Source organism: Sus scrofa, chromosome 15, assembly GCF_000003025.6.
Source record: "Sus scrofa isolate TJ Tabasco breed Duroc chromosome 15, Sscrofa11.1, whole genome shotgun sequence".
NCBI lineage: Eukaryota > Metazoa > Chordata > Mammalia > Artiodactyla > Suidae > Sus > Sus scrofa.
The window spans coordinates 139,976,922-140,002,807 of NC_010457.5; the positions used below are offsets into that span (position 1 = coordinate 139,976,922).

Below are 25,886 nucleotides of genomic sequence, written 5' to 3' on the forward strand. Positions count from 1 at the left end.
CCGTGAGGGCGCCGCGCGGCCAGGGCCCCGGACGGCCCGGCCCGGCCCGGCCGCCTGGCCTCACCTGCTCCGCGGAGATGAGCAGGACCTCGTGGCGAGCCTTCTCGATGCCCTCTTTGGTGCCGGTGATCCTGATCTGATTGCTGGCGTCGTCGGGGCGTGGGATCTGGATTTTGGTTGCGGTTTTGAGCTCCAAGTCCTGCAGTTTCTCTCCGTTTTTGCCGATGACAAAGCGATGGTGCTCTTTGGGGATGGCAACGGTGGCGGAGGCCTGCGGCGGGAGAAGACCCAGAGGAACAAACCCTCCGCCAGAGGCCCCCGGCTGGAACGCCGTCCGCGCCCGCCCTCGCCTGGCCGACCCCAAGCCGCCCTTCAGGACAGCCTCGGGGGGGACGTCCCGTTCTCGGGGAGGAGGCCCCGAGCCCCAGGCCAGAGCAGGTTCCGAGGGACACCCGCGGGCCCGCGGCACACCTGCGGCCACTACGGGGACTCGTTGGCGGGGTGTCTTCTCGGCCCAGCTAGAAGCCGTCACCAGGACCGGGGCCTTCAAGCACGGCACCTCTCTCGCCTCCCTCTCAAAGGCCCCCGTGCCACGCCAGGGCTCGGAGGACAGCACGCACCGGCCGACCGACCCGATTAAGCTTTGTTTCTAGAGCGCTGTGCTGTGTTTTCAGACGCCAGTGCGCCACGTGCTGACAAGCCCTCCTGTAGTCCCTTCTACGCCACTTAAAACAGACAACTTATTTGAGGGAAGAAAACGAAAAGTATCAAATCCTTCAACCAAGGAGTCAGACAGCTAGAAATTAAGCAAATTTCTGAGGTCACAGAGGAATCTGGGAGGAAGGCAGAGGTTTCCGGTCTTCCTGAATCTGTACAGAAGACAGTCTTCAACCAGGAGAAGGAAAAAAAAAAAGGACGAGTGTGAGTTAGGGTCCCAGCGCTACTGCAGCAGGCATCACAGCAGGCACGACTCAGCAGCAGCCTCCTCAACACGCACAACAAACAGTGAAGCGCGACTACCCAAGGGCCTCAGCTCCCAAGGAGCACCGTCAGCCAGCAAGCCCACGGGCTCACACGCTACGGCCCGGAAGGTTTATTCTAAAACGGTCAATGTTGGGAAGTCTATTTATACAGCTTACCATCTTCTTAGAGCTAAGGAGAAAAATGAAAAGACCCTCGCCACAGAACTCAAATCCTTTCGGGATGAGAATCTGCAGGAAAAAATCAACACATACATACATACCTTCTTTCTTTTTTGGTCTTTCTAGGGCCACACCCACAGCACATGGAAGTTCCCGGCTAGGGGTCGAGTGGGCACTGCAGCTGCCGGCCTATACCACAGCCACAGTAAAGTGGGATCCGAGCCGCGTCTGCGACCTCAGCTTGGGGCAACGCCTGATCCTTTAACCCACAGAGCGAGGCCAGGGGTCGAACACACATCCTCATGGATACTGATCGGCTTCTTAACCGGTTGAGCCACACAGGAAGTCCTGGACTTTTTTAACGTGACAAGCTTCGCTATACACACTTCGGCTAAAGCCGTGCTTGCTGGGCAAGTGCTGCCCACACCACTACTTACCCTCCCCTGGAGTGTTTCTCCACGAAAGGAGACACGCAAGAGCAAAACAGACACGAGGCCTGGACAGGAAGAGGCCCGTGAGTGCCCACGCAAGACGCTGGCAAAAGTCTGTACCTACCTGGTTCCTTCTGTCCCCAACAGGAAGGAAAAACTAGGACCCAGAAGCCAACAGCTTTAACTTCCACTGACCACATCCAGGTAGAAGACATAGTGGCAAGACCTCTGACTCCAGCTGCTGGTCAGCACAGAGCAGGGCCGGAACATGTGCCTCAGCAGCCAGAACAGGCCCCTTAGGCGACCCAAGGCCACCTGGAGCAGAAAGCGGGTGACCAAGACTGCATGGTGACAAAGAGAACGGAAGACAGGACGTTTCTGGAAAAGCAGCGTACGGGAGGGTAGTACCTGTACCAGAGTAAAGCCCAGAACCATCACCACACAGAGGACGCTGGCACAGAGAGACAGACCAACAGGTCAGGACCGAAAATCCGGGAACACACCCAAGTGAGCATGAAAGTTCAGAATGGATAAAAACTGCCACTCCAGGCGCTGCAGGGAAACTCTTAACAACGGTTCTGATGACACAGGTGACAGGCACAGGTGAGTGGGTGGAACTGGACCTCCAGGTCTGCACATTCACTACAGATTCTAAACTCGTCCGGAACGGAAACACAAGGACATCTTCACAAGCCCCAGAGGAAACAAGAGGAAGCTTCTTACACCCCCAGACTAAAAAGAAACCTCCCTGACAACCCAAACCCCCCAAGATTAACAAGTCTGACCACAACCAGAATGAAACTTTCACACGGCAAAACACACTGAGATCAAAACACAAACAGCACACGGAGAAACATTACCCAGAACACACGTCACTGATGAAGGAGCCCTAACACCTCGAGCTCGGAGGGGGCTTTAACCCGACCGCAAAGAGCCGGAGAAAGGACAGCGCAGAGAAAATCCCCTCCGACACTGAAAGCAGGCTCAACCTTCTCATCAGAAAAATGCCAAGTCAAAGTCTCCGTAGCTACTTCTCGGAGTGAAAAACCCAAGCAACTGTTACCCTTGACCAGACGTTTCATGTCTAGGAAATCTATCCAACGCACACTGGGGAAGAGAGGAAACAGCCGAAACACAAGGTGTGAGCTGGGACAGAATGTCTGACAGCAAAAGCCTGGAAGCCACCCGGGCGCCCTTCAGGAGGAAGGCCTGACTAGTGAGCACACACCCACAGAGCCCACGCAGCCCCGAGGGGAGCTACCACCTGCGTCCATGCAGACAGCGCCAGACTCTGCAGGGAGAAACCAGCCAGAACCGAGCTGACAGCAAGTGACCTGGTGCTGAGGCTGCTTTTCTGTGCCCACGGCAGGCGGAAGCTCCCAGGCCAGGGACAGAACCTGTGCCACAGCAGTGACACAAACGTTGAGCCCACTAAGCTACCGGACGTCCTTTTGTTCTATTCTCAATCCGAACAACGGATGAAGGCACCGAAGTCGAAGCAAGACGACCTAGCAGTGGAGGACAGGACGAGGGGGTCTCTGAACAGAGCGGACGTGGCTCTGACTTTGCAAACATGAAATGTTGAAGTACTTTTACAAAATCTAAGACACTAAAAACAAATGAACCCAACTCCACATCAAGATGACAGTATAGGAGTTCCCGTCGTGGCACAGTGGTTAACGAATCCGACTAGGAACCATGAGGTTGCGGGTTCGGTCCCTGCCCTTGCTCAGTGGGTTAACGATCCAGTGTTGCCGTGAGCTGTGGTGTAGGCTGCAGACGCGCCTCGGATCCCACGTTGCTGTGGCTCTGGCGTAGGCCAGTGGCTACAGCTCCGACTCGACCCCTAGCCTGGGAACCTCCATATGCCGTAGGAGTGGCCCAAGATATCAAAAAGCCAAAAAAAAAAAAAAAAAAAAAAAAAAAAATGACAGCATAACCTCAATAGAGAGAAGAATTACTTCAGTGATTTTAAAACCTACGATCTCTCATCTAATTACGAGTCCGAGTTTGAACTCACGCCACTTCCTACCCTAAACGCCCAGCGTCCTGGACAAACAGCTGATCTCAGGTCTGCAGAAGGAAACGGCCAAGGTGAGTCCACAGACCTTTCTGTGTAAAGAACAAGAAAGTGACCGATGCGTGGTCAGGTCAGAAAGCTGCAGGTGCCACCTGGAAGGCATCCCCACTGGCCAGAGAGGAGACAATTTCGGCATAAAGAACAACTAATAGGAGTTCCCATTGTGGCACAGTGGTTAACGAATCCGACTAGGAACCATGAGGTTGCGGGTTCGGTCCCTGCCCTTGCTCAGTGGGTTAACGATCCGGCGCTGCCGTGAACAGCTCGGATCCCGCGTTGCTGTGGCTCTGGCGTAGGCCGGCGGGTACAGCTCCTATTGGACCCCTTGCCTGGAACCCATATGCCGTGGGAGCGGCCCAAGAAATGGCAAAAAGACAAAAAACAACAACAACAAGAACAACAAAACAGCTAACAAACACATCGGAAGATCACAGAGACACTAAAAAGGTCCATGGATCGCTAGTAAAGACGCCAGAGCTCCAATGCGGTCCACAAACTCAAGAGACGAGGATCAGTTACCGACCCCGCACTTCCCACCCGAACGCATTCCGGTCCTTCACAAGCACGCCACCGACTCAGGCGGGAGAGGCGGGAACGCCCTCTCTCGCCGCCTCCGGCGGACTCCGGCAGCGAGCGGAAAGGGCTGGCACAACCAGCAAGCAAGAGGTGGGCCAGGAGCTTCACGGGGACGGACCTGGCTGAGGACCCCGGGCTCTACTGGTCCACCTCGGAGTCGGAGCCGAGCACCAAGCACCACCGGCATATTTTCCTGCCACTCACACAAGGTGAACGTGGACGGAACCCGGAGCTTAGCGCCGTCTGATGGATGGGGAACCAACCTACACCTGCCTGGTCCCCCAAAACACATCAACGGCAGTAAGAAGGGGGCCCTGCTGAGGAGTGAACGCGCAGGCGGGTCTCACCGGGCCCGGAGGCAGCTCCACTGGGAAGGCCTGGCGCAGACGGGCTTGGGCGCGGGGAGGCTAACACACTCCCACTAGCCTTCCTTAGGCCGTGACCACCACAGAGGTTACGTTTAATTCAAGCGGGCCACAAGGGAACAGTTACGCAGAGGGACTAAGGTGTCTGGGGCTTGCTTTAAAGTAATGGGGCGGGGCAGGGGGACTAGAAGGGGACAAAGGCCTCGGATCTGTTCTCTCCCCGCCCGGGGCTCAATCACAAAACAGTCAAACATCCACTGACTAGAAGACAGCAGCAAAGGTCTGAGCGCGTCCTGCACAAGAGCTGGGCCGTGAGACCCCTGGACACACCTCGCCTTCCCACCCTTAGACTACGGCCGCGAGGCCAGCAAGGGCTGGGGAAGGCCCAGGGCGCCACAGGGCCGAGTGAGTGCCAGCGGGGAGCGCCGCCCTCCGAGGCCCGGGCCGGGGCCCCTGGTGCCTCAAAGTCCCATCTAACCGCCACATCAAGAGCCCGCCCCCCGGGGGGCAGAACCTTCATTTCTAGCTAAGCCCGTCTCAAGCTCTGTCGGTCCTACAACATTTTAATGATTATCTGCATTTATCTGAGCCTCTAGGTGAGGCCACCTGGGGAGCAGGGCATCACTGGTTTACCTGTTTATTACGATGGCTCCCAAACAAGGTCCAAGTGCCGGCGTCAGACTGCTAAGGACTGTGGAGCCTGTGATAGCCACGCCCAGGGCCTGGGGACGTGTACCCCACAACGCACGCACCCACTGACTCTCAGAGCCCGGACTGGGACCTCCGACCTACGCACGCGTGTCCTGACTCCACCATCTGGACGAGCGCAGGTGAAGTATCTGGAACCCTGGCACACGCCTTTGACTTTCAGCTCACTCACCCCAACAGCCAAAGTGGTAGCTGTCCTAGTTCTAGTACAGAGGTAGCAGGTTCTCAAAGGGTCAGGAGGCTGCAGGTGCTGAGCCCCTCTGCACTCTGGCTCGGCCCACTGGAGGGAAGAGTCTGAGGAAGTCCCGTGCCAGCAGGGCCCCTCCGGGGGGACCTGGCCTGGGGCACACCCACCTGAGTCTGCAGCCGAGCGACAATGTCCTTCCGGGCCTTCATGACGGCGTCCAGCTTCCCAGAAACCATGATGGAGAGGCCCTGGTCTTTGGCGAGGGACAGCTCCAGGTGAGCGCCGGTCCTCTGCATGATCTCGAGGCAGATTTTGGCTTGTTCACCTTCTCCAAACTGGTTCATGTCCTTGTACTTCCTCTCCTCCAGGGGTACGTGGAACACCTGCTCCGAAGCGGTCCGAAAGGGGAGGTTACGCCTGTCCGGGACAACGAAGCACCACCTCCCCGCGGCTCCGAGGCCAGAGGGAGCTCAGAGAGCCGCAGGGAGAGAACGGTCGACAGGAGGCTGCCTCCTGGAGAGAGGAGCCCCACCCCGCAGGAAGACGGGAGGGGCTGGAGGTAAGAGCCAGCTGGGAGGCTGGGCAGAGGAGGGTGGGAGGACTCAGCTGGGCAAGCTGGAGGTGAGGTGTGGAGGGTGGGCAGGAAGGAGGGAGGGATGGGGGCCTGTGGGCACTGCGGGGTGTGGCCGGTCCCTCAGCCCACCCTGCAGTGCAGGACGCATTCTGACGGGTGACTCTGGGGCTAAGGGTGGAAGCAGGGCAACCACAGCATTCTGGTTTGGGGCTGGAACCCCCAGGCAGACTGGGCGCATTTGCCAACTGGGAGGATGGCGGGAGGGACACCGAAACACAGCTGGTCATGGGTCTCAGGTGTGCGGTGGCACCTAACGTCCAGGGCCCGACATCAGCGGCACAGAGCACGGAGCCTGGCAGGACCCCCGCTCCGGGAAGCAGAGAAGCGGACTAGTGGAGACCCCGAAAGCCAAGAGAAGAGAGAACGGCTTCAAGACTGCGGGACAGAGGCGGCAAGGACAGTGTGGGTGGGTGGGAGCAGAGATGATAAACAGAAGGGACCACCCCTGCTGGGGGTGGTGTGTGTGCCTGCGCGCGTGCGTGTGTGCCTGCGTGCGGGTGTGTGTGTGCGTGCGCGCACAGGAGTGTCAGGAGACTGACCTGATCCGAAGGCCTCTTCTCACACCTAAAGCACTCACACTTCAGTGAGCAAAGATGTTACCTTTTCCTACTTGGAGAGGCAGGTGAAGAAAGAATGGAACGGCTACCTGAGTGATGACGGACGCCTTGATGGGCCGGATTTTGTTGCTCCAGGCGCCGGCAGGTTCCTGGGGGTTTTCCAAGCAAGCTGCTTTCTCGGGGAGCGGGGGGAAGGCATCCTTGTAGGTTGGAGGGTCGCTCTCCTCTTCTGAATTTAAAGTGGCAACTGGACCAGCCAACACAGAGGGAGCACAGTACTTTCAACATGAGGTGAAAAAATACTAGGAGGGCTTTATGTCAAAAAGAAAAGGAAAACAGAAAAAAGGCCTAACTGCTGACAACTCCCTCATCCTCTGACTCAGTCAGGGGAAGGGCCCAGCAGGTCAGCAGGCCCATGCCCTCAGGTCCAGTGTGTGACCTGGAGAGGCCAGACTCTGAACCCAGTGGCACCCCTGTCCCAACACCTCCCCTAACGTGGTGAGCTCCTTCGAGCCTTGACAGAGTTTTCCGCCCTCAAGAGTCTCATTCTTTAAAAAAAAAAAAAATCACAATCAGGACGATGCCTGGCACATAGCCAGCTCTACAATTTGCAGAACAAAATAATGCTGCTGCCCAGCACTGCCCATGAGCCCTCTGGGGGAAACCCCGGCGGATTTCCCACTGAAACAGGCCGTGCTGCGCTGGCCTCCCCTCCCCTGCAGGAAGCACTGCCTCGTGGAAATCAGGTCCCTAATAATGAACCACCTCCATCCTCCACGGCACCCCAACTGCTCACGTCCCTGACCCATTAACCCCGGTGCCAGGAACACAGGAGTGCGACTGTGCAGATACCCCGATGTCGGGGGCTGAGCTCAGGGTCTGGCAACGGCAGGACCCGGGAGAAGCAGAAGGATGACCTTTGGAACCAGACAGAGCCAGGGCCCACTCCGGGTTCAGCGCCGCTAGCCCCGTGGCTGTGCTGTCCGCGGGTGCCAACACAAAGACTCCGTGCTGACAGCTCGCTTCCCTCGTCTGCAGAGGGAGGCACAGGCCCCACAGGGCTCTCCACTGCCCCAACAAGCACCTGTGTGCTTAGTCACCACCCCGTGTGACGGGTCAAAAATGTTGACTTTCAACTGATTTAAGCTTACGAAGGTACTCGATTCAGTTACTGGAAGGCATTAAAGAGTGTCCAGACCAACGAGGAGCAGACCCAGCCACTCTTTCAACAGAAAATCTTCTAATAGCTACACACAGACGAAGGACTCTGGGTGAAAACTCGGCACTCAAACCAAGCTGTCCTGTGGTTTGAACACATACCAGATTTTGAAGGAATGCAAAGACCGTAAAACGTGCCATTAAAGAGACGCGGAAATGTGTGTTTTGGCCGCAGCGGCTGCCAGTCCGTTTCTACCGGACGGCACCTTCCACCTCGGCCACCTGCCCTGGAGAGCAGGAGCCAGAGCCCGCCTTCGTCCTCCAAGTGGTCTCCCAACAGTCTCTGCAACGTGTTACAGTCGGGTGCTAGTCCAACACAACGGGGGCGAGGCAAGTGTGAAAGAGAGCCCACTCATCACTGTGGCCCGGCAGCTGTCCACGTTTTAAATCTCACCGTGTGCGGTCCAGCTGCCACTCCTGGCCAGCTTCGCCTGCACACGGAGGTCGTGCAGAGCAGAGGGCACACCACCAGTGGGCCCTCAGGGCCGAAAGGCACCTCCGCAGAGGCCAGAGGACTGCAGAGGGCTGGTGGTTAACACGGCGAGTACGGGCCTCACCTCTTATCTGCTGCGGAATGAGTCCACTGCGGTGCTCAGCAAAGCTCTCTTGGGTCAAAACTGCAACGGAGCTCATGGTTGATCTCGCGCCTCCACACGGTCCGGGTGAGCCACTGCAGCGGAGGGAGGAGGCGGAGAGGGAGATGGCACACAGGCGGCCGGCGCTGCCAGGGCGGGCGCGGGTGAGAGCTTCAGCCAAGCGTCCACCCTGCTCCACCAGCAGGTGCCACCTCATTCCCTCCCTTGCACCTTCAGACCCAAGGGGCTTCCCAAACTCTCACCGAGTGGTGAAGAGGAGAAATCCCTGGACAGCTGCCCCTGAAAAGCTGCCGTCGCCAAGGAGACAAAGGCTCCAGCGGAGAGTACCGGGATGCCCAGGGCCCCGGAGACGCAGTCCCACCCCAGGGCCCCACTGAAGCCCTCCCGGCCTGACCCAGCCCCAGACGCAGACGCCGTGGGGCCGCTCCTACTGAGGCCATGTGGGTACGCGGTCCGTCTGTTCACCCGGGCGCCCCTGGTGCTGACGGGAGCTACCAAGGGCCGCTGGAGAGCAGCTCCGGCTCTGCTGTGAACACAGCAGCAGCGAGACGGCAGGGGAGCCGTTGGGCAGCTTCGCAGCCCACCCCCGGCCCCACCAGAGGGGCGGGGGTGCTCCGTGAGACTCCGGGTCTCAAACCACAGCCCCCTTGACAGGACAGACTTACCAGCAAAATGGTCAATAGCCAGAAGGTCCGTCCTGAGGCCGCCTCTGTCAGCCTGCCAGCTTTTGCTGGGGTGGGACAGGAAGCGAGAGGGAACAAGGAGAAAACCAGAGAAAAATCACTCATCTGCGTCCCACAACCCAGATCCTTTCGCCTCGCACCCAGATAAGGTGAAACTACTACTGCTCACGCTTCAGTTACGAATACCAGGACTTCGGCAAATTCCTCAAGGGAAAGACGGCGCAAGAAGCCCTTCCATCAGGCCATTCGTTTCAGCAAAACGCACTGCAGTAAACCCTAGACCACTGAGAGCGTCTCACTTCTCCAGGGGCCCGAGGGAATGAGCCCTCAAGTGCCGAGACTTTCCCAAGTAACCATGTGAAGTAAAACTCTCGCGTGGGGAGTAATCTCCCCCTCGCTCCTCTTGCTAATCTCCGCTGAGCCAGGAGGAAAAGGGGCCTGCAGTACCGTGTGTGGTGTGAGAAAGAACGTGGGCCTGGGGGCTTCAGAGCTCTCTAGGGTGACCGAGTTCTCCGTGTATTTTGCAGTCACTTTGTTCTTCTGGCTGTTATCCTATAAAAGTCCTTCCGTCCCTCTAATCCACTGGGGATTTAGAAACCAGGCCATAAAATAGCAGGGTTGGAAAGAACCTTCAAAGGTCATCCCGGGAGGATCAAGAACTCCCTGTCAAGAAAGAGGGTGTGGGTCACTTTGCCTAGTGAAGCTGCCAGGGAGGGTACCTGCCCTTTGATGCAAAACGCCGCCTGTGCTCGATAAGGCGGACACCGCGGCCGGGTGAGGCAAGGTCAAGATCAGGAGAGCCAGCACTAGCAAGATCGACTCACCTGACCGGGGAAAAACACCCCAAATTCTTGCCCCTAAGACACACATGGTTCCGGAGCCAGGAAGCCTGTGTATGGCAATCACAGAGTCACGGTTTTAAACCCGACCCTGGATTTGAAGGGTCTCAGCGTCTCAGCTGGGGACACAGACCAGTGATGTTTCAGGATTTAAAACACAAAACCCTCTACACGCAAGGGGCTCAGTCCCAGGGGGGACGTACCAGAGCCAGAGGCTAGAGCCTCGCTGAGGCCCAGTCCCACCAAGCAGGCCAACGCACTGGAGACGACAAACTGAGCGAGGCTCTTTTACTTAAGAATCTGTCTCCAACAAATACTAATCTGCAGCTTTTAATGGTCCAAAGAGAGAAATCCCGTCCATTAAATCAAATGATCAGAGTAGCACATCCACACGTGGTTTTGATGGGGCGTGAAAGGCGAGTGCGTGGCGGGGTCCCAGCTGTCGGGTCAGTCCACTCCTGGCCAGTCTAGCGATGGGTGGAAGCGCTGCAGGTCAACGCACCTACAGTGAAGCCAGGACCCAGGCGTCCACCTGGCTCTCCTTGCTGAGAGGACCCCCAACAGGCTCCTGCCTGCCGACCTTCCACCCGAACAGCACCCACGCCAGGCTGTCCCACGTGCGGATATCACTTCTCTCTCTCTCTTTTTTGTCTTTTTGCCTTTTCTAGGGCCGCACCCGTGGCATATGGAGGTTCCCAGGCTAGGGGTCTAATCAGAGCTGTAGCCGCTGGCCTGCACTACAGCCACAGCAACACAGGATCCGAGCCACGTCTTCGACCCACACCACAGCCCACGGCAATGCCGGATCCTCAACCCACTGAGCCAGACCAGGGATCGATCCCGCAACCTCATGGTTCCCTGTCGGATTCGTGAACCACTGCGCCACGACGGGAACTCTGGATATCACTTCTCAAAACCCAGATGCCCGCCCTTGAACAAGCCAGGTCCACCCACGTGACCTCAACTGTGCCCGCGCCCTCTTCTCTGTGCTCCTACCGACAGTCCTCCTGCTTTCCTGGACGGGGCAAGCTCTCTGGGCCCAGGGAGGGACACACAGTTAGTCTGGTTGTGACACACAAGATAGACGAACTCCTGGCAGTCTCTTCTGAGACAGCTCACACAGCTCGGAAGTCAGCTCCAACTGGCCCTTCTGGGAACCCCTTAGTCCATGTGGCCCGAGAAAGAGGCTTCAACACAGTGGAAGCTCCAAGTCTGGAAGCACAAACCGAGCAGAGCCTCTAACAACCCCACGTGTGCACAGGCCCTCGAGCAGCCAAGGACAGTGAGGTGACCTACAGAAAACTTCAGGCTGGTCTGACAGGATACACTAGGTCTCTAGCTCGATTTCAAACGGCAGTTTGTCACAGCTGGAAACAAGAGGGTTCTGCTACCATCGGATTAGGTGGTTGCTTTACTTCCTTTCCTTTCTCTCTTCCTCCCTTCCTCTTTCTTTTTTAAAGACTGCACCTGCGGCATACAGAGGTTCCCAGGCTAGGGGTGGAATCCGAGCTGCAGCTGCCTGGCCTACAGTACAGCCAGAGCAACGCAGGATCCTTAAACCACTGAGTGAGGCCAGGGATCGAACCTGCATCTTCATGGATACTAGTCGGGCTTTTTTTTTTTTTTTTTGGGGGTCTTTTTGCCTTTTCTAGGGCTGCTGCCACAGCATATGGAGGTTCCCAGGCTAGGGGTTTAATTGGAGCTACAGCTGCTGGCCTTTGCCACAGCCACAGCAACACAGGATCCGAGCCACATCTTCGACCTACACCACAGCTCATGGCCACGCCGGATCCTTAATCCACTGAGCAAGGCCAGGGATCGAACCCGCAACCTCATGGTTCCTAGTCAGATTCGTTAACCACTGTGCCACGACAGGAACTCCACTAGTCGGTTTCTTAACGTACTGAGCCACAAAGGGAACTCTAGGTTGCTGCTTTTCTTATTACCTTCTCAAAACCTTGTCTGTTAAGAATCCCTTTTACTTTTTATTTTTGGCCGCACTCACGGCACATGGAAGTTCCTGGGTTAGGGATCGAACCCACACCAGAGCAGTGACCAAAGCTGCTGCAGTGACATCATCTTAACCCACTGTGCCACAGAGAACTCCAAAGAGCCCACTTTAAGCACGGTTTGATGACCTGTGTAAATGCAGACCTCAGCTCCGCTCTACCTGAGGCTCTGGAGTAGGTTTTATCCAAGGCCAGCCTCAGCCCTCCCTCCATGCCCCTGGCCAGAGTATCCATCTGCCCCTAATTCAAAAAAGCAGCACGTAAGAAGCTGCCCCCCGCAGCACCACACCGACACCAACCTGCAACCCACTGGCTCCGCTGTTACGGACCACACCTAACAGGTTTACCCGGCTCCCGGGAGGTCTTCCACAGCCTCACAACCGTGACCACGGGGGTGTCCTCTCCCGCTCACCTGCTATCTCAAGTTCCCAGGAGACTTTAGACAGGCCCCTTATCGAGGGCCAGAGGCCAAACATTTGCTATCACAGCTCAAGTGGTCAAATACTGTTGCTCAAATTAGGACCGAAAGGGACCTCAGACAGTACTGTCTGAGTAACACTGGGGACAGGAACTGCACAGCCCCCAGGGAGCCCGGGCTCCACTGCCGCTCCACCTGCTCAGCTGTCAGAACAGCAAACCTGCAACTTCTTTCCCCTTCTGGCCGGAGAGCAAGCCCACCCTCTCCTACAAGACTCCTGCAGATCCGTGAAGCCCTCTCTCCTCCCACCTTCGGCGAGTCCCAAGACGGTCCTGGTCCTTCATCATTTCGGACGCTCCCGGCTACTTTCCATGCAAGAGGCACACAGGTCCACCAAATGCAAATCTCAAACTGGTCTCAACCTGAAGTTCTGTTTCTCAGACTCTAACATCCACAGCAAAACAGTCCCGTTTCAAAGTATAACTAACGAACAGCACTAGCTCAAAGAAGGCTAGACCGGAGCAGAGTTTCTTCTCTCCCTGCCCCCAGGATGGATGGAAAGGCACACACACACTCACCTTCTCCTCTGGGAGAAACGTGCAGTTCGCATCTGAAACCTGGTCCTAACAAACGCACCACAGGGAAGTCTTTGAGTGAAGAATTTTTTGTAAATAAGGGCATGTAAGTTGATTTCTTTGTAACGTTTTGCCAATCACACAAAGGGAAAAGCTGCCTTCTGCAAAGAGAACTCCTAGTAGTAGTCCAGAAAGAATTTTACCTCCCTGCTTTATTTCTATACTGGACAGGACTGGTTATGGAAGTCACCCCAAAACTCCAAGAAACCCAGGACTTCTGTCTTCTTCCACAATTAAAATTATTTACTTTTCTCTCCACAGCAAGCTTGCAAGGGGAAAAAAAAAATCAAAACGCTTCTCAAGACCCACAAACCAACTAAGTGACATCGCAGAGAGCACAAAGCATAACCCTAGGGAAGGCCACCCTCACCGGGTCCACAGGACCGGGGCAGAAGGCAGGCGTCTGTGCCTCGCACCAAGTTCTGGAAGTCGGCACTCGTCCTGCAGGAGGAACTTTCGCAGATGCCACCTCAGCACGGCCCTCCCACAGGCCACGCGAGCCCGCGGGCGGGGACAGGCTTAAAGGGGCAGGAGCGCGCTCGGCCTCCCCGCCTTTCCTCCACATTCGGTACTTTTCCGTCCTGCACTTTTCGTCCGCGGGCCCTGGGGCGCATCCAAGACGCGCTCCAGCCGCGAGGGCAGCACGGCTCAGCCGACCACGCACGCGGCAGCAGGTGGTGGAGGCGAGGCCGGGCCTACCCAGGCCCCGTCCTGCCCTGCCGTCCGGTCCGGTCCCGCCGCCCAGGCTGCCCTGCGGGACAGGGACCGGCCCCCGCCCCCGCCCGGCGGCCTTGTGAGCTGGGGGGAGGGGCGCCCCTGCCCGGAGCGGGAGGGGGAGGGGGCAGCGGCCCGGCCGCCAACGTCACCGACCTGGGCCCAGGTCGGCCGCCCCTCTCCCCGCGCGGGCAGTTGGGGGGACCTGGAGGGAGTGGGGCCCGGCCTGAGGTGGTGGTGGTGGTGGGGTGTTCCGCCGGGTGCGGGGCAGCGCGGAGCCCGCAGCCGCGGGACTCGGGAAAGTTTCTCACTCTGCCCAAGCCAGCGCGGCGGCCCATGCGCAGTGGTGACACGTAGCCGCCCCCCCCTCCCCCGGCCGGGCAGGAGGAGCGCCCGCGGGGGAGGGGGCCCGCCGCGGTGGGAGCGGGGGGTGCACGGCTGCGGGGGACCCCGGAGGAGGGGGGATCCGGGCCCCCTCCCCCGCCCGCCCGGTGCTCCACGTCGGCAGCCCGGAGCCCCAACTCCCCCTGCAGCCCCAGCCCAACCCCGGGGCCCGCACCCCCCACTCCCGCCCCGGCCTCCTGCTCACCCTGCAGTGCACCCACCACCGGTCCGTGCGTTCGTCCGCCGGGAGAAGCCGGGACCTCCGCTCGCTCGCTCCCTCCAGGCCGGCGCCCGGGCCCCCGCGGCTATATAGGGCGGCGGCTCCAATCCCGCCCGGACACGTCAGACCGCGGCCGCCCCGCCCGCCGGCCGGCCAACGCCGCGCCCCCGCCCGCCGCTCAGAGAGCACCCCAGGAGTCGTGCCCAACTCCACGGGAGCTCGGCAGCCTTTGATGGGGGGGGGGGCACTGGGAAGTCATTCGCCACCTTCGGAAAGCAGAGGCGGCGGCGGATGGGGAGCCCCGGCTCGGGCAGGCAGGAAGGACGGCGGCTCCAGCGGTGGAGGTCCCGACACCGCCTTCCCACCCCGCGAAGAAACAAGCAGCCTTGGGGGACAACACGAAGGAAATGAACTGCTGGCCCCAACCAATGACAACTTCAACAGCTGCACGACAAGCTGGCCCAATAAACTCCCTCGGGGACACATCTCATGCCCCCCAAGTTGGCAGCACAAGCATCCACTCCCTCGTTTGCCTGCGGTCCTGGTCCTTGCGTCCTTCACTTCTCCGAAATAGCCCCGCTCTGCCCCCGCTGCCAACCTAAGCCCCTTCCGCCAGGCAGGCCCCCTTCCTCTAAGGGCTCTCTCAGAGTCCTGTATCTCCGAGGTCCCACAGGTCAGAACCGGGGCCTTAAACAAACAAGAGAGCAGAGTCCCCACCCTCAGGGGGCTTCCAGGGCAGTAGCAGAACCAGTCAGGTCTGCGGGGTTACTTTGTTCTCAAGAGCACAGGCTGGCGGAGGAACTCGCGGCTGTGGCAGCACCTGCGGTGAGCACAGGCCTCCATCGGGCGCGGCCGGGCCTGCAGGTCCGCAGGGCCAGGGGCCAGGCTGGGCACCAGAGGTCAGGTTAGAGAAGCCCCTGGGGCTGGCTCAGCACAGCCTGTAGTCTCCACACACATGTTGCTCAGGTTGCTGGGATGCTGGTGGGAGCTCTGAGGGGCAGCAGGCAGGACCAGACATATTTTCTTAGAGGAATCCTGCCCAGGTATGTACACAACGCAAGGGGCAGGTGGCAGGAGGCCCACTGCACATGCTCAGCCTAAAGATGACAGCGCTTCCCACTATGGGCGCCAAGGCAGAAGCACTGAGTGGACAGTTCGAATGGCAGCACCAAGAAAGGCCTTAAGGTCCTTATTAGTTGGACGTGGGAACGACACAAGTCAAGAATGGCAGGGAGGTTCTTGGCTGCCCCCACAGAGATGGGGGGACTGAAGGAGGCCGTCTAGATTGGTAAAGGGGCGTGTGATGCGAAAACTCAGGATATGACATGTGAGCTGCCCACTGGACAGTCAAGGAGGCCACTGCGTGCAAAGGGTGAAGATCGGGGCGAAGCCTGCACAGCTGACAGAAGACTCGAAACTTCGTGACATCACTGGGGCCAGAATCCATGGAGCCGAGGACGTCTGCTCACCAGGATGGTACCTGGGCAGGTGGCAGCTCCTCAGGTCTGGAAGACTCTCCTTAGCATCCCCTTCGGTGCTATCATTGCAATTTGCAGGCAGTCTTTCCACAAGGATTAATTACCCAACCAGCAACCCAGACAAGTGTGTTCTGTTGTGTTTTTGTTTTTGTTCTTGAGGGCTCAGCACTAGAGAAGGGGATGAGGGGGGAGGAAGAGGGGAGGGATTCAGAAAAAGTAGGCGGGTCAAGGAAAGTCTAAGGAAGCTAAGAAGTCACCACAGAAGCTTGCAGCGTACCTGGTGCACCAAGGCGTCAAAAAAGCTGGACCAAAAACATATAATTAACAAAAGATATTAAAAATTAGGGAGTTCCCGTTGTGGCTCAGTGGTTAACAAGCCCAACTAGTTTCCAGGAGGATGCAGGTTCGATCCCTGGCCTCGCTCAGTGGGTTAAGGATCTGGTGCTGCTGTGAGCTGTGGGGTAGGCTGGCAGCTTCAGCTCCAATTAGACCCCTAGCTGGAAACTTCCAGATGCTGTAGGTGCAGCCCTAAAAAGCAAAACAAACAAACAAGCAAAAATCAAACGTTAAAACTGTGCTACAACGCATCCCAGGATGCTTATGTGCTGACAATTACAACCAGCTTTTCTCCCTCGCAAGATTTACTACACTGGAACTCCTGGTTCACAGGGGCAAATGCTGAGACATCTGGGTCCAGCGATAGTCACGGCAGATAACGTGCAAACCCCTACGGGGAACATTAGCATGCGACATTTGGGTTTTTAGTCTTTAAGGGAACAGGGGAAAAGCTCTGGGCTCCTCAAGGCACAAGGTTAGAAAAGAGACATGATGCCCTGTAGGACTAACCCCCAGCAGTCATTAGGCCCCAGCCCACCAGCAGCCTACAGGATGCTTCCTTCCTGACCGCTCCAATAAAGGTTCAGCCCCATTTGTCCAAAAACCCCCAGCCCAGACCTGGAAGTAATCCAAACAGAAAGCAACCTGCTGAATCTCAGATGAGGCCCCAAAGAACACCCACAAATGTATCCATTCTGTAGAAAGTAAAAGTCTGAAGTTCAAAAAACATGTGAAATAGGATTGAACTCAAAAACTTCAGGTGACAGAATTATCAGATTGAGATGATTAAAAAAAAACCTTAAAGTGACTAGAGACACAAGCCAAAGAGATAGCAATTTAAAAAATATCAAGAGTGGCAAACTATTGCATTTGGAGTGGATAAGCAATGAGGTCCTGCTACAGCACAGGCAACTGCATCCAGTCACTTGTGATGGAACAGAATGGAGGATAATGTGAGAAAATGATATATATGTGTGTGACTGGGTCACTAAGCCATACAGTAGAAACTGACAGAGCACTGTAAATCCACTACAACGGAGGAGTTCCCGTCACGGCACAGCGGAAACGAATCCGACTAGGAACCATGAGGTTGCAGGTTCGATCCCTGGCCTTGCTCAGTGGGTTAAGGATCCGGCATTGCCGTGAGCTGGGGTGTAGGTCAAAGACGTGGCTTGGATCTGATGTTGCTGTGGCGTAGGCTGGCAGCTGTAGCTCCAATTCGACCCCTAGCCTGGGAACCTCCATATACCTCAGGTGCAACTGTAAAAAGCAAAAAAACAAAACAAAAACAACTAAAACCCCCCCAAAAAACCCAAAATCAAGAGATGGAACAAATTAAAGCAGTGAAGAACCTCAGAAAACAGGATGAGGAAGTCCAACATATGTCTAATACAAGGTCCATAAGAGAAAAACACAAAGAACAGAGAAGAAATTCAGAAAAATACTGGAGAAAATTCTAGAAGGCACTGATATCACATTTCCCACCTTTCCTCAACAGAGACAGAGCAGGTGGCTAGCAGAATAATTTAAACTATACCAAAACATAGAACAGTGAAACTTCAAAAATGGCCCAAGACAAGAGTAGACCTTCAAAGCAACTAGAGAGAAAAGACAGATCACCTATAATGGAAAATCAGAGACTGAGGGCAGACCAGTGACAGCACAAGGCCGACGAGGACAGAGAAATGACAGCAATACCCTATGCTGAAGAAGTAACGGTCAACTTAGGGTTCTATATCCTCTTTAAGAATGACAGAGACACATTCAGACTAAAATAAAGCAATTCCTATCTTTTTTTCTTTCTCTCTCTCTCTCCCTCTCTCTTTTTCAGGGTCACACCCACGGCATATGGAGATTCCCTGGCTAGGGGTTGAACCGGAGCTACAGCTGCTGGCCTACACCACATCAATGCCAGATCTGAACCGTGTCTTCAACCTACACCCCAGCTCATGGCAATGCTGGATCCTTAACATGCTGAGCAAGGCCAGGGATTGAACCCGCAATCTCATGGAAACTAGTCGGGCTTGTTAACCACTGACCCACGACGGGAACTCCTCAAGCAATTACTATCAATGGATAACTGCTAAAATAACTATTAAAGGACATATTTCAGCAAGAACGTAATAAAAGCCAGAGACTTGCAGAAAGCAATACATAAGAAACCAGTAAACTAGATAAAAGTGAAATAAGAATTGACTATATACTAACAAGAACAATAAAGTCTGGAGGGAATTAAAAGATAGAAAAAACAAACTGTTTAATAAAACTTCCAAGCCAAAAACCAAACTTTCATTCAAATGGACGTTGCTGGCAATGTTGTAGCTCTCGGATCAGGCTGCAGGGTCAAAGGTATTCGCTACGATACACATTATCGTTTGTTGGTTATGTTATTTTGTATTGCTAATTATTAAATAAAAGAGAGGAAAAAAAACCAAGAGGAAGCAAGAGAAGCAATTCAAAAGCAAAGCAAATGAAACACAAAATACAATGCCAGAAATGAATCCAAATGTGGCAACTATCTAAAGTTAATGCACTAGCCAGTCACAGAATCCAGCGAGGAGCTACTCGGGAATCCTAAACCACGAGGACACGGAGGATGAAAGTAAAGGGTGGAAAGAATACTCCAGGCACATACTAACCAAATTACAGCTTAACTAGCTATATCATCTTGAGCTAAAACAGACTGTAGGATAAGAAGCATTATTAAGAACAAAGAAGGTCAAGAATAAAAAAACACAGTCGACTCTGATTATGTATGTATCTATAACAAAATACATAAAGTAAAAACTGAAGGTTATTAGAAATTGATATAGCCAAGATTACAGGGAAAGACGGACTCAACTCAGTGACATAAATTATGAAGATTAAAAGTGTACAGAATATTAGGAGTTCCTGTTGTGCCACAGCGGAAATGAACAGCGTACATGAGAATTCAGGTTCAATTCCTGGCTCTGCTCAGTGGGTTAAGGATCCAGCGCTGCCATAAGCTGTGGTGTAGGTTGCAGACACAGCTTGGATCTGGCATTGCTGTGGCTGTGGTGGAGGCCAGCAGCTGTAGCTCCGATTCGACCCGTAGCCTGGGAACCTCCATGCGCAATGGGTGTGGCCCTAAAAAGCAAAACAAACAAACAAAAAGTACAGACAAGGAAAACTATGCAGGTAATAAACCTACTTTATTGGGTTTATGTAATTCTTTGCCAATGATCAGAATGGTCATTCTTTTGAAGTGTACATTTAACTTTTACAAAAATTGGCCAAAAATAACACTGTAACATTCTATGACAATCAATCAGAAGTCGAGTTGAAACTTTTAAAAGCCTGGGAGTGCCCACTGTGACCCAGCAGAAACAAATGCAACTAGTATCCATAAGGATATGGGTTTGACCCCTGGCCTCACTCAGTGGCTTGGAGATCTGGCTTTGCCATGAACTGCGGTGCAGGTCTCAGATGTGGCTTGGATCCTGCACTGCTGTGGCTGTGGTGTAGGCCAGCAGCTGTAGCTCCAATTTGACCCCTAGCCTGGGAACTTCCACGTGCCATGGGTGCGGCCCTAAAAAGAATAAATAAATAAATAAATGGCCTGGAAATCTAGAATCTTGTGTCTAAATAACCACGGGTCGAAGAGGAAATCTGAAAATATTTAGCACTGAACTCTAAAGCAGTTATATATCCAGACTTGTGGAGTGAAGCCAGAATGTTACTTAGGGACAAATTTATAAACGTAGCCATATTAGTGAAATCTGTGTGAAAATTAACTAGCTAATCACCATCTTCTAAAATGAGAAAAACAACAGAATAAAAATAGAAAGATAAGAAATTAATGAAATAAAAGACATACACCACAGAGAATAAACTGAGCCAAATCTAAAGACTAGTTAGATCTCTGACGGAAATGATCAATGAAGAAAAGCGAACGGGTAAAAATAGGCAATACTAAGAACTCAAAGGGGATCAAAAGCCATCACAGCAACTCTGCAAAATCATACAAGCAGTCCATCGAGAGAAGTACTACCAGAAACTTAGAAACAGGTGAAACAGGCAATCTCTAGGAAGTTATCCAAACTAAGTCCATTAAAAATGGAACGTTTAAATAGCCAAACTCGGAGAGCTCATCACGGCTTGGTGTTTAACACATCCAACTAGTATCCGTGAGGACATGGGTTCAATCCCTGGCCTTGCTCAGTGGGTCAAGGATCCAGTGTTGCTGTGTGCTCTGCTGCAGGTCGAAGATGCGGCTCAGATCTGATGTTGCTGTGGTGTAAGGCCAGTGGCTACAGCTCCAACTAGACCCCTAGCCTGGGAACCTCCACATGCCAGCTGTTGTGGCCCTTGGCCTTTTCTGTGCTGGTTGTTATATTCATAAAAAGTGTATATGTGGGGGTTCCCGTTGCGGCTCAGCGGTAACGAACCCAAGTCATATGCCGCAAGTGTGGCCCTAAAAAGACAAAAATAAATAAATGAATAAAGGTTGTCTTTCCAACTCGCTTACAAAGCCAGGAAGCTATACCTCCCAGACAAGGAGAGTAGGAGAAAAGAATGTGGGAATTTCATCTAGGTATTTAAAGGCTGAAGCCTAAAATAATCTAGCAAACTGATCCAGAAATGCAAAAATAAAAATGTAATATATAATAGTAAAGTCAAGTTTAATTAAAAGATGCAAGGTGGGAGTTCCTGTCATGGCTCAGCAGTAATGAAAATTTCCAAATCTGATGCAAACTATAAGCTAAGTTCCCAGAAGTTCAATGAGCTCCAAACAGAAACAAACTCACACCAGCACACACCATAATTAAATTCTTTTTTCTTTTTTTTTTTTTTAGGGCTGCACCCTCGGCACATGGAGGTTCCCAGGCTAGGGGTCTAATCGGAGCTGCAGCTGCCAGCCTACACCACAGCCACAGCAGTGCCAGATCCTTAACCCACTGAGCAAGGCCAGGGACTGAACCTGCAACCTCATGGTTCCTAGTCGGATTCGTTTCTGGTGTGCCACGATGGGAACTCCCATAATTAAATTCTAAAATCATGTTGTAGGAGTTCCCCTTGTGGGTCAGTGGGTTATGAACCTGACTAGTATCCATGAGGACATGGGTTTGGTCCCTGGCCTTGCTCAGTGGGTTAAGGATCAGGTGTTGCCATGAGCTGTGGTGTAGGACGCAGATGCAGCTTGGATCCCACGTTGCTGTGGCTGTGGTGTAGGCCAGCAGATGCAGCTCTGATTTGACCCCTAGCCTGGGAACCTCCATATACCATAAGTTCGGCCCTAAAAGGACACACACACACAAAAAGACCAAAAAAAAAAAAAAAAAAAAAAGCAAGCAAGGTGGTACAATACCAGAAAAACAGATTAAAGTAATTCACCGCATCATTAGCACTGGAGGAAGAATGATTTGATCATCTCAAAACATTCAAATAAAGAATCTGATAGGTAACTAGGACCACAAGGACACACTCCCTACCTAAAGTCCTCACAGAAGCATTCGTGTCAGGGTCACGTCGGGAAGACAGGTTGCACGGAGTGGCTTAGCTCTTCCAAGCCGCGTGAGATTCTAGCCAGGGCAGGAGGACTGGAAACGAAGTCCCAGTGTCCATAGACACACAACCGCCTACCAACAAGGTCCAGGAGGGCCTACACACACGCACTAGAACCATTTCAAGAGTCCAGGACGTTTTCTGGGAAGGAGATCAGTACACACAATCAGCCATGTTCTGAACACAGCGACAGACCACAAATGGGGCCCTGCCATGTTCACCTACATAGGAAGGCTTCATCATCAGACCGCACTCTCTCCCCGCGAGGCTGAAAACTCAATGCAAGTGCAACTTAAATCCCAAGAGGGGCATCTGATGTACACATATGTAATTAATACATATTTACTATTAATATATATTTCTATATATAATTATTTTATAATTCTGCATCCTAAAACAATATATACACACACACAATTTTAATTTTCTAATTTTTTTTGGGTCTTTTTGTCCTTTTAGGGCCAAGCCCTTGGCATATGGAGGTGCCCATGCTAGGCGTCTAATCGGAGCTGTAGCCACCGGCCTATGCCAGCCACATCAATGACAGATCCAAGCCGCATCTGTGACCTACACCACAGCCCACAGCAATGCCGGATACTGAACCCACTAAGCGAGGCCAGGGATTGAAGCCACAACCTCATGGTTCCTAGTCGGATTTGTTTCCGCTGCTCCACGATGGGAACTCCCACACACAATCTTTAGAGTGATTAAATATACAATTTTTATTTATTTATTTGGACTTTTTAGGGCTGCACCTGTGGCATATGGAAGTTCCCAGGCTACGGGTTGAATTGGAGCTGCAGCTGCCGGCCTACATCACAGCCACAGCAATGCGGGATCCAAGCCGTGTCTGGAACTACACCACAGCTCACGGCAATGCCGGATCCTTAACCCACTGAGCAAGGCCAGGGCTTGAACCTGTGTCCTCATGGATACCATGTGGGTTCGTTACCGCTGAGCCACAACGGGAACTCCTACATATCCAATTTGTATGTCTATTATAACAACCGTCACAGAAGAGGTCAAGGGCCACGAACAGCTGACACGATGCTAAGGAAAATGAGGTGCAGAGGACTTGCCTGTCCCCCCCCCAGTGCAAGATGGTCCGGCTGCAGCAATACAGGCCACGTGTGCTCCTGCAGGGAGAGGCCGAGGACACGGAGCAGGTGAAAGCGGAGCCATGGACCTAACAGACAGCCGCCACTCCATTAGAGGGGACTTCAGGCGTGGGCTCCACAATCAAGGCCCCTGGAGAAACTGATTATCCAGATGAGAAAAACCCTAGGTCCCCACTTCGAACCACTCACAAGGCAGTTCAAGCCCGAGATGCAAACACCGTGACAGACCCTCTCACTTCTAGATACACACTCCAGAAGAACGCTCTCCCACGTGGGTAAGAGAAATGTACACAAGAGTCACATATCCGAGTTTCCTCCCTGGTGGCTCGACAGGTTAAGGATCCAGCACTGTCACTGCTGTATCTCGGGTGGCAACTGCGGCACAGATTCTGTCCCTGGCCCTGGAACTTCTGCATGCCACAGATGCATCCAAAATAAATAAAGTAACCCAATCTTATTTGTGTTAAAAAAAAAAAAATCACATCACATTACTGTAGCAACAGCCAAAAAATTTAAATAACCTGTCAATAGACAAGTATGAGCTGTACCTGACCGAAGCTCCTTCAGGCAGGGCCATACTGAAGGGGCCAGGAGGAGCACTGGACCTGGGGGCACCCCTGGGGCCAAGGAGCGCTCAGGTCTGCTCCTCGCTCAGTAGCCCTGTGCCCCTGTAGGAAGCGAGCACCAAGGGACAGGGTGTTTGCCACAGTCTGCGCTCCCTACGGAGTGCGGCGTCAGGCCAGGGCCAAGAGCATCTTTTATTTTCACTCCTCTTGACAGCTGAAATGTACTCATCCACTCCTTTTATGAGTGCACGTAAGCTGCAGTGTTCCTGATGCTAGCCACGTACAGATGAGTGTCTGGCCAGGTTGCCCTGTAGCATCTTCTACAGTAAACACAGAAAAAAGGAGGTTCCTTTCTTTGGCTCAGAGACCATATACATGTTCACCTCAGCAGCTCTGTTTCCCCAAAATACAGCAGTCCACGTTCAGACGAGAAACAAGCAGCTATAGTCTGTGGGTTTTTTTTTGTTGTTGTTGTCGTTTTTTTTTTTTTTTTTGTCTTTTTGCCTTTTCTAGGGCCGCTCCCGCAGCATATGGAGGTTCCCAGGCTAGGGGTCGAATCGGAGCTGTAGCCACCGGCCTACAGCACAGCCACAGCAATGCGGGATCCGAGCCACCTCTATGACCCACACCACAGCTCACAGCAACGCCGGATCCTTAACCCACTAAGCAAGGCCAGGGACCGAACCCGCAACCTCATGGGTCCTAGTGGGATTTGTTAACCACTGAGCCAGGAGGGGAACTCTGCTATAGTCTGTGTTTTTGTTTCCATAACTGTGAATGAACTTTCTCCACTAACACGTGCCACTTCTTTTTGGGCCATGAGAGGGTAACTTAGAATTTTCTTCAATGACATGTATCTCTCTCCACAATGTAAAGACAGGTACCTTCACCCAGCTTTACCTAAGCCATGGCTGGTGTCTCGTGAGAAGATACCGCGGCTGCTATCAGGACACCTGGTTCAAAGTCTTGCTCGATGCTCTCTGGGTTACCCTGCCAGCCGTCTAAGCTCTGACACCCACACCTCCCACTTGTATAAACTCGGGGAGCCTGTGTAAACTGCTGCAAAGATGAGGAAGGTGGCTGCTCTACGGCAGCCACCCCACTGTTTGGAGAGATTAGAACTCATTTAGCATAAAACTCTACTCCATTCATCTTACAATTTCGGAGATAACCAGCAGTATCTTTATAAAGATGAGTGAGGAACAGTATTTAGAGTGTAAATCAAGAACAAGTGTCAGATAAATAAACCTTTTAACTCTTTTTAAAAAGCCGGCGGAAACAGATTCAAAGATTCTGAATCCAAATTCATGGTTACCAAAGGGGAGATGTAGGGTAGGTGGGACTAAATTAGGGGGCAGGGAGCTCCCATCGTGGCTCAGCAGAAACAAACCCGACCAGTATACCCAGTACCCATGACGACGCAGGTCTGACCCCTGGCCTCTCTTATTGGGTTAGGATCTGGCCTTACTGCGAGCTATGGTGTAGGTCACAGATGTGGCCTGGATCCAGTGTGGCTGTGGCCGGCAGTTAAAGAACCAATATGAGCTCTAGCCTGGAAACTTCCATATGCCACGGGTTCAGCCCTAAAAAGCAAAAAAAGAAAAAGGCAGTTGGGATTGACATACACACACTGCTACAATAAAACAGATGGGTGACCTGCTGCACAACACAGTGGAATCTACTCAATACTGCGTAATGACTCTATGAGAAAAGAACCTAAAAAAAACCAGATATATGTATAACTAATTTACTTCACTGTACACCTGAAACTAACACAACTTTCTGTCAAGTATACTCCAATTAAATTTATTTTAAAAAAAGCAGATAGGACAAAGGCCGAGTTCAAAAGGGTAAGTTAATGGACTTCCAGGGAAATGAAATGAAACACTACTCTAGAGAGCCATCCTGGCCAATACGTACTGGCAACACGTGCCTATGGACCCTCGTGATACAGCCAGTTAGAACTGATGGAGGCGGAGTTCCTGTCGTGGCACAGTGGTTGACGAATCCGTCTAGGAACCATAAGGTTGTGGGTTTGATCCCTGGCCTTTCTCAGTGGGTTAAGGATCTGGCGTTGCCGTGGGCTGTGGTGTAGGTTGCAGATGCGGCTCGGATCCCATGTTGCTGTGGCTCTGGCGTAGGCCGGCTCCAGCTCCAATCAGACTCCTAGCCTGGGAACCTCCATATGCCACGGGTGCAGCCCTAGAAAAGATAAAAAATAAAAAAAGATTAATAATAATAATAAATTAAACAGAACTGATGGAGGCTGTACGTCTCAGACACACACTGGGCTTTGAAGACTTGGTACAACAATGGGAAGCGTCTCCTTGCTGAGTCCGTGTTGGTCACCTGAGGAAATGCCAACATCTCAGACCAGGTTAAACACCACGCACGACTGCAGGCTTCACTTCTTACGTTTTTAAGGTGGATACTGGAAAACTTTTAACTATACATGTAGCTCTTACT

At 53.3% G+C, this 25,886-nt stretch overlaps 1 protein-coding gene across 11 annotated transcripts in view; it reads right to left on the bottom strand.

Annotated features, from left to right (window-relative positions):
- Positions 1 to 25,886, bottom strand: part of HDLBP (high density lipoprotein binding protein) — a 67,634-nt gene that overhangs the window by 19,219 nt on the left and 22,529 nt on the right. For 3 of the 11 annotated variants that reach the window (XM_021075261.1, XM_021075257.1, XM_021075259.1), the window contains exons 2-6: positions 9,160 to 9,224; positions 8,456 to 8,568; positions 6,770 to 6,927; positions 5,657 to 5,872; positions 65 to 271 (exon numbers count right to left, since the gene is read on the bottom strand). In XM_021075261.1, the coding sequence (XP_020930920.1) occupies positions 65 to 271; positions 5,657 to 5,872; positions 6,770 to 6,927; positions 8,456 to 8,531 (657 nt within the window). In that variant the 5' untranslated portion in view covers positions 8,532 to 8,568; positions 9,160 to 9,224. Of the gene's footprint in view, positions 1 to 64; positions 272 to 5,656; positions 5,873 to 6,769; positions 6,928 to 8,455; positions 8,620 to 9,159; positions 9,225 to 13,021; positions 13,844 to 14,381; positions 15,031 to 25,886 lie in introns of those variants that run through there. The other 8 variants (XM_021075264.1, XM_021075265.1, XM_021075258.1 and 5 more) reach the window with 7 other exon arrangements.